Source organism: Sprattus sprattus, assembly GCF_963457725.1.
Source record: "Sprattus sprattus genome assembly, chromosome: 3".
Taxonomy (NCBI): Eukaryota; Metazoa; Chordata; class Actinopteri; order Clupeiformes; family Clupeidae; genus Sprattus; species Sprattus sprattus.
This window is the reverse complement of record NC_137922.1, coordinates 39,982,607-39,995,106: the sequence shown is the minus strand read 5'-3', so window position 1 is coordinate 39,995,106 and position 12,500 is coordinate 39,982,607. Positions and strand designations below refer to the sequence as shown.

Here is a 12,500-nt window from a genome sequence, read left to right as displayed (position 1 = left end):
GAAAGTTGAGGGGTACAAAAAAAAAAAAAGTAGTGCCCTCGGCAGATTGCATTGTTGACTCAAAGCCCTTTCCCAGCTGGGGGCTTATTTATGGAGCACACTTTTTTTAATAATAAAAAAAAACACACAACAAAGTAGAAAAAGAATGTGATAGCGCCTGACACTTTATAAATACGCCTGGCTCCCTCCTCAAGGAGACTTGGAACGCTTCCACCCAGGCTCCTGTCCTAAGGTGACACCTAATTAAATTGTCCGACCCACTGCCTCTCCCACACTCTCTCCCTCTCTCTCTCCCTCCCTCTCTCTCCCTCCCTCTCTCTCTCTCTCTCTCCCTCTCTCTCTCTCTAGCCACTCCAGCCCCACCTTTGCCATTCTATTCATTCCCGTTCTCTTTGCATCTAATATTTACGAATATGGGCTTGAATAATTGCACAAACATCTGCTGGGAAGTCATTTATTTTCTCTCTCTCTCTCTCTCGCCCTTTCTCCCCTTGTTTTCTCTCTTTCCTTCTGTCCCTCCTTTTCTCGCCTCAACTTTCGTTGCTTTCTCCCCCCTTTTAAATGCCTTCCCACCTTTCAATTAAAGCCTGGATGATAAGGCCAGCTCTGTCTCTGGGATATTCATTAACTGTCAGGGGCTGCGGGTTAGGGGCCAGGGCCTGGGTGGGGGAGAGGGGTGTTGAGCACATGTTGACCGATGGCTGTGATTTCGTCCCCACCACCCTTTATCACTGTGTCATGCAGAGCAACTAGTCAGAACACCTCCTCTCTCTCCCTCCACCTTCTTCTCTTGCTTTGCTCCTCTCTCCCTCCACCTCCCTCTCTTTCTCCTCTCTCTTTCTCCTTCCACCTATCTCTCTTGCTCTGTCTCCTCCTCTCTCTGTCCCTCTCTCCTTCTCTCTGTCTCTTTCTCTGTCTCTCACCCCCTGAAGCACTAGTTTCATCTCGACCTCTGTGCAGTAAAATAACATTCCTCTGTGGCGCGGCTCAAGTCATGTTTTACAATGTGGTGAGGATTTGGCTGTGGCCTGCGATGTTTTCGGAAAGCTGCGCGCCTAGGTTGTGCCAGCCGCGGTAGGACTGAGTTACTGTCAGGCGTCAATGGGAACAGCAACACATCTGTGTCTGTGTGTGTGCGCGTGCAGGCTCTTGTACATAGCAGCGACCTAGCAACTCATCAACTCCTCTGATGTGCTCCTCAAAATGGAGCCCCAAGGTCAGGCCGTGGAGGAGCCTTATACTCTTTATATTTAATCACTATTGACAGAGAGAGAGAGGGGCTCCCATGATCAGCACGGTGTTAGGGAAGAGCGGTGAGTGCGAACGATTCTGTTCTAGGGAGCAGAATGCCATTGCCAACGTCGAGTCTAGTTCACAGCTTTCCTGAGCGCTTGGCTCTTCACTGTACAAGTTATAGCTCACATTATGTGTGTGTGGGGTCTATTTTCAACCCTCTGCTGGACGTCACACACAGTCATCTCTCTCTTCAAACACATTGAGGTGTGATCCAAAATAGGGTGCAGTGTAGCCTCAGGCTATGTGTCCATTTAAAGTTTATGACCTCCAGTTCATGGCCTTGGTCCTCTTAAGGAGGTCTGTGTGAGATAAGTGCTGCATCTGTCCATACACAGATAGTCTTGGAATCCTAATGTGTGTGTGTGTGTGTGTGTGTGTGTGTGTGTGTGTGTGTGTGTGTGTGTGTGTGTGTGTGTCGCAGGTGGAGCTGAGCTGCCCTAAAGAGATGGCGTGGAAGGTGAACATGCACCGCGGCTACCTGGCAATCTGCCACCCGGAGGAGCAGCAGCTGAGCTTCATCGAGCGGCTGGTGGAGATGGCCTCCAGCCTGGCCATCCGCGAGTGGAGGAGGCTCCCGCACATCGTCTCACACGTCCACACGCCCCTGCTGCAGGTGAGGAGGCCACACACATACACACACACACACACACACACACGCTCGTGCACACACATGCTCGTGCACACATGCTCTTGTAATTTCCCACATACGCACTGACCTGGGGATATTGATTGCTGATATAGAGGAGACTCCCTCACCAACGTCTGCTGCAGGAGAAAATGTACACACACCAAATACGAATACAAAGCGCCCTCCAGACACACACACAGACACACAGACTATTCTCAGATTTTTTTCTTCTAAACAGAACGGTGTCCAGACATTTGTTTTGATTTTCTCCTCAAACTGCTTGCATAGCTTTTCAAATCTCACATCGCCTACACACAGACACACACACACACACACACTCCCTACTCCACCTCCCAAACACCCCTTAAAGTTCACATTGTCCCTTTCAAAAGAGCTGTCCATGTAGTATGAAAGGTTGTATAACTGTTCCAAGATTGTCTCTGAAATAATTGCTTGTCTTCAGTGCCATTCTCTCGTGCTCCCCTACTTAAGCCATCTTTTCTCCTCTACTCCGTCCTCCTTACCTGATGTTCTCTCTCTCTCTCTGACTCTCTCTGACTCTCTCTCTCTCTCTCTCTCTCGTTATGACTCTCTCACTCTCTCTCGTTCTGGCTCTCTCTCTCTCTCTGTCTTTATCTCTCCCACTCTCTGCCCCTGCATGCTCTGTTGAAGTGCCAGAGATAATGTTAACTTGAGCTTTTGTCATTCTGAATGGAGGTCTGACATTAAAATGCAGCCATGAAAGACAGCCACATAAACAGACACGACGCAATAGCCAACCTCTGTGTCTGTGTGCAGCAGCACTGAGTGCAATTTAGTTTGAGTGTGCCATCGGGGTTGAGATGTTATTCTGAGGAAAGATTGAGGCATGTTTTGCATTAAGGTGGTGTGTGTGTGTGTGTGTGTGTGTGTGTGTTTGAACAGTCTCTGGCTTGAGGAAAAAAGCATGCTACAGAGTGATGGAAGAGTGTGCGAGAGAGCGTGTGTTTTGTCTAGTTCGACTGTGTCTGCACATTTTATCTTGGTAGATGCACACACCTCTGGGTGCTGTCTGCCTTTAGCTTACTGCGGGAGGGGATGGGGTGGCCCTGGGCAGCACTTAAGGCAATTATTCAACCCATCTCCTGTGAAACCTGCAGATGAATAAAAGCCAGCCTCATTACTAATACCTCAAACAGGACATCAAAAGACGGAGCTCTCCACACCCATCTTGGTGTTTTACTTCTGAGAAAATGAAAGGTGCCAGGGAGGCAGACGCGTCTGAGTGAGTTTGGATCTCATTTCAACCATCTTGTTGGTTGGCACCAGCCTCCACCCAGGGTGGATCCAACCTTGAAGGCTTTTTTTTCTCGGGGGTCTTCAGATCCAAGTTCCCGTTTGTATTTCTGCAGTGGTGTCGTACGGAATGTTTAAAAGCAATAGAACCGGTTCAGCAGTTTAGCATCTAGAAGAGCCTACACTTTGCAGTATGCAGCTAGTGTTTCAGTGCTGTATATTGAGCAGTGTGCGGCTAGTGATTCACTGTTGTGCATTGATATGAGGCCAACAGCATCTGTGTCCACTCAATGCGATATGCCACAGTTGGCGCAGATCACCGGTACGTTCTCTGGTCCAGATTGTTGTGTGAAATATTCACTTGAGCGCCGGCCTGGTTGCCGGGTAAGAGCAGTGTGCCACTGATAACTCAAGGGCTCTCAGCCAGAGATCTCAACATGTTCAACCGCTAAACGAGAGGAACCGAAATAAAAGGGTGTGAAGAGAGAAGCCTCCTGGAGAAGTGAATAAAAGAGACAGGACTGGTGTGTGTGTCTGTGTGTCTGTGTGTCTGTGTGTGTGTGTGTGTGTGTGTGTGTGTGTGTGTGTGTGTGTGTGTGTGTGTGAGAGAGAAGAGAGATTGAGGGCGTGGACAGAGATGCATACTGGGAAAGAAGCAGTAAGTTTAAAACGGCAGTAATTACTTTGTCCCATCAGATAGCGATTGATTAAATACCTGCAAGAAAATTACATTTACATGATGAATGGGCACTCGGAATCAAGGTAATAATGTGGCATCAGCTGATATTAACAGATAATTGTGAAAAATATTGTATTGCCTAATTTATTTTGTTTCGGGGGATTTGATTTGGCCAAGTCCCTGGAGTGATTTGGCGAAGTCCATGGGGTGATTTGGCACATTTATCTCTGTAAAGCAGGTATTGCAACAGACGTTGTGTGAGAGAGAGTCGTACATCTAGTTAAAGGTCCAAACCACACATTGTGAAGAGAATAGCAGACTTGCCTGTTGCCTGTTGTTAATCATGTTGTAGATTACATTCCACTATCCTCAGTTACTTTTCTCATCATCTTTCTTTCTGTTAATTGTATTTTCTGTTCAGGCTGATCAGATGCTCCCCAGGTAATCCGGACCAAGCAGACTTGTCTAAATCCTGCCCTGGCCTATTGATGGCCACATCAAAATGTATTGATTAACAGAACGCTGTAATTAAGGAATCAGGCGTTTTCTAAACTGGATTGATTATGCTGGCTGAGGCAGGGCCAGTGAATTCCCTTGGTTAGGTCTATGTTTCATGTAAAATGATTAGATATGGTAGAAATCCCCCATCTCTCTCTATCCCGCTCGCTTGCGCTCTCTCTGCCTCTCCCTTCTTTTCCTGCCTTTTCACTCCATTCTTGTCTTCTCTGTAAATTGTTTTTAAGTTACATTGATCCCTCCATTTCACTCGGGCACCGCAAACCTCATTTTTCCAGACTTTCTTTTCTCTATTTCGCTCCTCTCCCCCCCAAATAAAGATCATAAGCCTCTAATGCAGTGACGGTAATGGCTTTGGGTTTTTCGTGAAGAACAGTCACACCCACTCTCAGGGGGGGGTGTGGGGGGAGGGGGGGGGGGGGGGGGGGGGATATGGGAACAGAAGATGAAACAGAGTGTGAGACCATCCAGCTCTGGGTATCATCCATCTCTCGCTCTCTCTCTTTTTCTCTGAGTCACTCTATTTCTCTCTGTCTCAGTCCTTATTTGCGAGAATACTAATGTGTTTTTTTTTTTCTTCTTGTTTCAATATAAATCCGTGGCGTCATTAATAAATAAAAGAGACCTTTCTCTCTTCTCTTAATCTCTTTCTCCCTTCCTGTCCATGTCGTTCTACCTAACTCTGTCCATCTTTCTTGGCCTTTGCCAGGCGGCGCAGCAGATCATCGAGCTCCAGGAGGCGGCCCAGATCAACCTGGGTCTGCAGCCGGCCAACCTGGGCCGCAACACCAGCCTGCACGACATGAAGACGGTGGTGAAGACCTGGAGGAACCGGCTGCCCATCGTCTCCGACGACCTCTCCCACTGGAGCAGCATCTTCATGTGGCGCCAGCACCACTACCAAGGTAGCGTGGGCAGGAAAGGAAGGGGTGACGCGGCTCTGTCCCACAGCTTGAGGCTCAATGAGGTCCAGCGGGCTTCACAAAACTCTCCAGTCAAGCTGTAGTACTCGCTTGTTGGTCGTGAGCTCCTCATACCTATTATGATAAGAGTTAGTTTCCCTGGAAACTAAGAAAAACAAAAGCTGAACTGAACGAAAACCTTTTGTGAGTGTTGGATTGAGTTGAACCTTAACACGGCCGTTAGACAGTGTTAATGTCTCCAGGCATTGTCCACTTCCAGGGGTTAGGTTGATCTGACCAGGTGACGACCCTATCCTAGAACGAAATCAGGTTTTGAACTGCCCTACATTGTTGCTCCAATGCTGCAGTGAAAGTAAAATCCTTCTATTGTGGCCTAGTCGAGTAGAAGTTAAATAACCCTGGTCTTGATCCATTGCAGCCTCTTTTGTCGTCTTTTGTTCAGGAGAGCCAATTACACGTAGGTGTAATGACCAGGCCAAATCTGGTTCGGGTAGCTGTGCTAACTGGAATAATGGAACCGAGCAGGTCACGCACATCCATTCAGTGAGACGTGACGGCCTCGGCTCCCTCCTCCAGCTATCCAGGCAGCTCCCGACTATTAATGGTCATTAGCTCAGCTTGCAGGGAGAACCTGCCTTTGCTCTGAACGCCTCACCACTCTGCGGAAAGTGCCACAGAGGTCATAAAAAGCCTTCAGGCAACGGTCTTCATGTATAACGAGAGTGTCGATTGCTAATGTGAATCTAACGATGGGGATATGAATGTAACTGTGGCTGAGCATGTAAGAGTCTCTTTTTTTTTTTTTCGTCATGTGACCCTGTACAGTAACAGCAGGAGAGCGCTGTTCTGTGCCCACTCTAGTGCGAGACCTGCTCGCGAACCCTGTTAACAGGCAAGTGTAGTGCCACGGAGGTCAAGGTCACGCATTCAGTTCCTAAGCACAGTTGCGATGGTGCACTGGCTGCCTTTGTGTGGATCAATTGCAGTAACTATTTGAGTTATGCCTGTGTGATCGTTCAGATGAACTCATGAATGTAGTTGGGAAAGCATATGCTAGCATTCAGAGAGGCTGATGAGAAAGCTAACACAACTGTAAATGCTGTAGGCAGACTGTAGTCACTATCACCAAGTCCATTTTATCAAAGGAAGTCCATAGTGGTGCATTTTTTTATTTAATATTTATTTATTTATTTTTTATAAGATTTAATATTTCCTCACTCGTTATTTATAGCAGTGTTTGAAAAGTGGAGAGCATTCTTGCTAATCACTGTGGATGTGCGTATATCCTAAAATGACCAAACGCACGCTTAAGCCTTCTTACTTACCGACGCCTCTCTCCCCTCCGTTCAGCCATCGTGTCCGCCTACGAGACGAACACGCAGCACGACCCCAACACCAACAACGCCATGCTGGGCGTGCACGCCTCGGCCTCCGCCATCATCCAGTACGGCAAGATTGGCCGCAAGCAGGGCCTAGTGAACGTGGCACTGGACATCCTGAGTCGCATCCACACCATCCCCACCGTGCCCATCGTGGACTGCTTCCAGAAGATCCGGCAGCAAGTCAAGTGTTACCTGCAGCTGGCCGGCGTCATGGGCAAGAACGAGTGCATGCAGGTACGGTGCCAGTGCTGATGGAGGGTTGACCATTTGACGGTCTAAGGTTTTTTTTTTGTGTGTGTTTTTGCCCTGGGAAGCAGGTCATTCTTTCATTATATGAATGTTTTAAATATTAATCTTGGCTCTCTATAATTTAGATTATATGAACACGCACGCTGTTGTGTCCACCCCTTTTTAGTGAAGACGTTTTTATGCTATGTTTTGATTAATATGAGGACCACTCACAAATATCCCCTTTAATTCTCAGCATTTCTGTTACAGCCATGTTGCATCACATCACAAGATGGGAATCTTAGTCTCCAAATAAGCCTGTTAGATCTTCAGCGGCTATTACAGCTCATTAGTGTTGTTATTGCTCCTGTTCAGCGTTAGATTTCATTTCTTTGCTTGTATTTTGTGGTGTCCCCTCGGCCTCTCCGCACCCTGATCCAACTCTCGTTACGGCCGCGGCCGGTGGCCAGTGGCGGTTGTCAGAGGGAGGCTCGGCTCCTGGTTGGCTCTGGGAACAGCGCCATGGCTCTGATTAATGAGGGACGGCCCAGCATAGTGTTGCTTGTTAGAGAGCTATTGGCTGTAATAAGAGTTCTCCCCCTCTCTCTCTCCTCTCTTTCCTCTCTCCTCCCTCTCTCTCTCCTCTCTCTCCTCCCTCTCTCTCTCTCTTCTCTCTTGCTCTTTCTCTCTCGCTCTTTTTCTCTCGCTCTCCTTCTCTGTCTTTCTTTCATTCACTTTCTCTGATTCATTTTTCATCTCTCTCGCTCTTCCCCACTGCTCCTGTCTGATTGGTCTTTCTCCCCCGTGCTGTCTGTCAGCCTCGACTGTTTCCCTCGTTCTTCTGTTTCGTTGTCTCTTGTCCTCCCTCAGTCCCCTCGGTCTCTAATTCTCGCTCCTCCTCTCCCATCTCCTCTCTCCCACTCACTCCCCAGCCATCGTGCCAGCTCCTCTCCTCTCTCGTCATTACTCACCCCTCACCTCTCGGTTGGGCTGATTAGCCGCTCTCCTCCCCTCCTCTTCCTCTCCCCGCTCCTATGCTCCTCTGTAGGCGATGGAGCCATGGGGGGTCTCCCGCTCCTGTCAGACCTCCAGGCTTAATTTGGAGGGCAATAAAGAGCCTTCCCTCTCACCCCCCCCCCCCCCCCCCCCCCTGTGGTTCAGAGCTGGGGGCGAAAATGTTGCTTAGGGAGGGAGTGTGTGGGGGTACACTAGAAATGCCATTGTAATTGATACAGATGATGCACACAGTACATGGTAGATAGTCCAAGTCTGAGCTCGCAATCCTGACACGCTCATGGTTGAATTAGTGTCTCGGATGAAGATGATTAGTTTTGTTCCCTTAGCCTACACATTTTCCCTCTCTCTCTCTCTCTCGTTCTCTTTCTGACAGGTTTGTATTGCAGTGCAGTGTGCTGTCATCAGGTGTTCTTGTGTGTTGAGAGGTGAAGTGCTGTCTGTGTCTGATCGCTCCTGTTGCTTCTGTGTCTCTGGCTGGTTGACAGGGCCTGGAGGTGATTGAGTCCACCAACCTGAAGTACTTCACCAAGGAGATGACCGCGGAGTTCTACGCGCTCAAGGGCATGTTCCTGGCTCAGATCAATAAGTACGTCCCCCTGATTGGCGGCCTCAAGGTCTCTCTGCTCGGCCCTATTTTCCAGTGCTTTCTGCTCTCCTCTCTTTCTTCTTGTTTCTCTTCCCTTGGTGTTTCTCTTGTCGTTTCTCTTCTCTTCTCCCATCTTGCCCCCAAGCTCCCTGTGTTCTGTCACTCCTTCCTCTCTCCCTTTATCCTTTTGATCTCTCTCCTTCTCATTAATTTCTCACTCTGTCTTGAATCCTACACATGCTTGTGTTATTTCCTCTACATTTCCCTTTCTTCCTCCCTTCCCTCCCTCCCCCACTCATCATCAGCTCTTGCTGTCTGCGTGCGTTAGGTGCTGTCTCTCTCTCCTCTGTAGGGCAGATGTCCTTCTTAGCATCACTTTGGTTTTAAAGCAAAAGCCTCCCATGGCTGGAGTGCTCTATTTTTATTTCCACCCTGCGGCCACTGTCTGGCTTTCTGTCCCCCCTCTGTCTGTCTCTGTCTCTCTCTGCGTGTCTTTGTCTTTCAGTTTCTCACCAGAAGAAACGCAGTGTAATGAAATATGTGCATGTGCAGAAAGTGCGTCTGTTTGTTAAGGAGTGAAAGCTGAGTGGTAAAGGTCAGATGAAAAGGTTTAATTTAGTGCTGTCAAACGATTAAAATATTTAATCGCGATTAATCGCGTTTTTGTCATAGTTTACTCAAAATTAATCGCGATTAAATTAATCAAAATGAATCGCGATCGCAAATTTGTATCTATTCTAAATGTCCTTCAATTATTTTTTTCCATCATTTTTATTTTATTTGAATGCTCTTATCAACATGGAAAAGTGGATTGGCTTGCTTTAGGCAATGTTTTATTTAATTGAAAAACAACATTGCCAAACAGGGCGGTACAAAATAAAATTATAAAGTGCACATTGAAGATAAACAAGGACTCAGCCTATAGTGCAGTTAAACCATGGCTTAATATTTAGTTTTTTCAAGTTTGCTGTGAACATAGAAGTCAGGCCTCTTATTTCAAAAACAATAAACTGTAACAGTTAGGTTACCAATAAAAGGTAAGCCAACTACTTCTGTGCTTTCAACCAGCTGCCTGTTGACATTTTCAGACAACAGTGAAGCTCGCTTCTTTTGCACAACACAACTTTTAAAGGTCAACTTTCTATTCAGAAGCTTTTTATCATTCATTTCGCCGTATCGCGCTCATCATTCACTCAAAGGGACGTTAGCCTACTACACAGTTTGGGAGGGCAAAACGTTTTTTTTTTTTTTTACAACGCGTTAATCGCGCGATAAAAATATTAACGGCGTTAAAATGGGTTTGCGTTAACGCCGTTAGTAACGCGTTAAACTGACAGCACTAGTTTAATTTAAAAAGCTAAATATCTAAAGAAAACACACGCACACACCCACATTCAGCTTGTGGGAAATGTTGAGTGAGATGAGAAATTCCATCTTTCCTCATTCTTGTCTCTAAATGAATGTTCCATCCTTGTGTGTGTGTGTGTGTGTGTGTGTGTGTGTGTGTGGGGCCTACAATGGTGTCCTTGAGAGTGACGAGGAAGACACACAAACACACGCGTGCACGCACGCGCACACCATCTGTTTGTCTGTTGCCTTTTCTGCCCGTCTCCTCAAAACTGAGGGGGGTGGGTGCGTGCGTTTAGTAAGACCTTCCTCTGACTCATGGCCATAAGCTATTTTCCCAACTCCAGTCCATGCTTGTGCTGTGTGTGGTGCTACCTGTAAACCTGAAACTTTCCCCAGAACCTGCATTTCTTAAACAAGTTTCCACAAAATGGTGGAGATCAAAGCCACATTCAGAAGTGTCATGGATTCATCTGCTCTCCTTCTCTACACACACACACACACACACACACACACACACACACACACACACACACACACACACACACACCACCTCATCATCATGGGAGGAATGATGGTGACCCCAGGGCGCGGTTGAGAGAGAGAGGTGGGTGCTCCTGATGAAACGCTCGCCTCCGAATAATTAACTCGGAAGCAATTTGTGGAATCTCCCGTCATCAGCAGAAGTCTCTTTTCCCCCGCCTCAGCACTGCCTAATGTAATCACCCCCCTCCCCCCAGCCCTCACACACCCTCCCGCTGAGGGAATATTAACTATTAAACAGGGGTGGTGGGGGGGGGGTTATTGCTACTGCCTGGGGCATTAGAGCTGCTAGATTCCACTCTGATGTGCAGATTGCGTGTGGTGTCCCCCTGCCAACCTTTAGAAGTCAGGTGTTGGCGTCAGGAGGTGCAGAATGACGCGGCGGAAGGCGGGCCACAGTTCACCGCTTTGGCCTCAGCAGCAGCAGGGTAATGAGAGAGGTGCTGTTGAAGCTTTTTGATGATGAGCCCCCTCTCTAATGTAGACACGGGCTGACCTGGGAGCAGCGGTCACTCTGGTCCATGGAGCTTTTAAAGTCTTTGATTAGCCCCAGTGTGGGATCAACAACGTCACCACACACACACACACACACACACACACACACACACACACACACACACACACACACACACACACACACACTCACTCTCTGTCTTGGTCTCGAAGCTCTCACCAAAGCTGATCGACAGGAACAGACATCGCCTCCCTGCTCACAGTTGGGCCGTTTCAGAGCCTCTCATTCCAAGATCATTCCCAGCACAGGGCTGTAAAAGTTCCTATAATGTCCATCACTGGGGCATGATGAAGAACATTGGCCCCGTCAGCTTTTTTTTGTTTTTAAGAGCCCCCGACATCTGGGAGCTGTAGAGTCCTTTGACAATAAAGCAATCGCTGATGAGGTTGTTGATGCTTTGTGCGCCCAGAATGAGATTTTGTCTGTTGCGAGCAGCCCCCTTGGGGTCCATTGTGAATAAAAAAAAAAAAACTACTGATGGAATATTGAACATTTGCAAGATAATAAAACCACAACATGTTCTGGAGAATCACACGAACAAGCACTCTGGGAATTTGAGTTCAGCAAAGTTCTGAGAAATACAGAAAGTAAAATCAATTTCTGCATTGACTGATGTTCAGTCACATTCCTTCTGCTGACAAGACACCAGCAGATATTAATTAAGTGTGCGCCTCATGGCTGTCTACAAGAAAAACCATACCTGACTTTTATAGTACATTTCTCTCCCTACCCACACTAACTTTACCCCTATATCTCCCATTTCCTTTCTCTCTCTTTCCCCATTCCTTCCTCTCTCTCTGTCTCTCTCTCTCTCTCTCTCTCTTTCTTTCTTTCTTTCTTTCTTTCTTTCTTTCTTTCTTTTTCTCTCTCTCTCTCTCTCTCTCTCTCTCTCTCTCTCTCTCTCTCTCCCTCCCTCTCCATCCTTCTGTGCAGGTCCGAGGAGGCGAACAAGGCGTTCTCGGCGGCGGTGCAGATGCACGACGTGCTGGTGAAGGCTTGGGCCATGTGGGGCGACTACCTGGAGAACATCTTCGTCAAGGAGCGGCAGCCGCAGCTGGGCGTCTCGGCCATCACCTGCTACCTGCACGCCTGCCGCCACCAGAACGAGAGCAAGTCCCGCAAGTACCTGGCCAAGGTGAGGCCTCTGCCACCCTCTCTTTCAACCCTTCTATATCTGTGTGTGGGTCTGCCTGACTACAGCATTACTGTAATAGGCTCTTGGCCAACCGTTCCGCTGTGGGGGACATGTGGAACCTTATGCCAGCGGTGCACTGCAGAACATGAAAGAACAAGAGCAAAGGGAAAAGGGGGGAAAGAGTTTAACGGTCCTTTGCTAAGCAAGAAATAATTAGATTTAGAGTTTTTTTTTTTCTTTTTTTTTTTTTTCCCGTGCAACTACAATTTTTATCATTGCAAATTGCATATGGATTTGCAACAGGCACATACAACACAATTTGCATTGCATTAAAAAGCTCAGTGGTCAGCCAAAAACGCAGCCCCCCACTGTGGAACCGTTCTGTTTGACTTTCTTCTCCGTAGCAAACTCTTTTAAGAGGCTGCGGCACA

General features: G+C 47.6%; 1 protein-coding gene across 1 annotated transcript in view; it reads left to right on the top strand.

Moving 5' to 3' along the window:
- Positions 1 to 12,500, top strand: part of trrap (transformation/transcription domain-associated protein) — a gene marked incomplete at its 3' end in the record, with an annotated part of 97,301 nt that overhangs the window by 62,413 nt on the left and 22,388 nt on the right. The window contains 5 exon segments of the mRNA XM_080834265.1: positions 1,718 to 1,909; positions 5,104 to 5,299; positions 6,668 to 6,933; positions 8,430 to 8,530; positions 11,868 to 12,069. Of these exon segments, the coding sequence (XP_080690391.1) occupies positions 1,718 to 1,909; positions 5,104 to 5,299; positions 6,668 to 6,933; positions 8,430 to 8,530; positions 11,868 to 12,069 (957 nt within the window).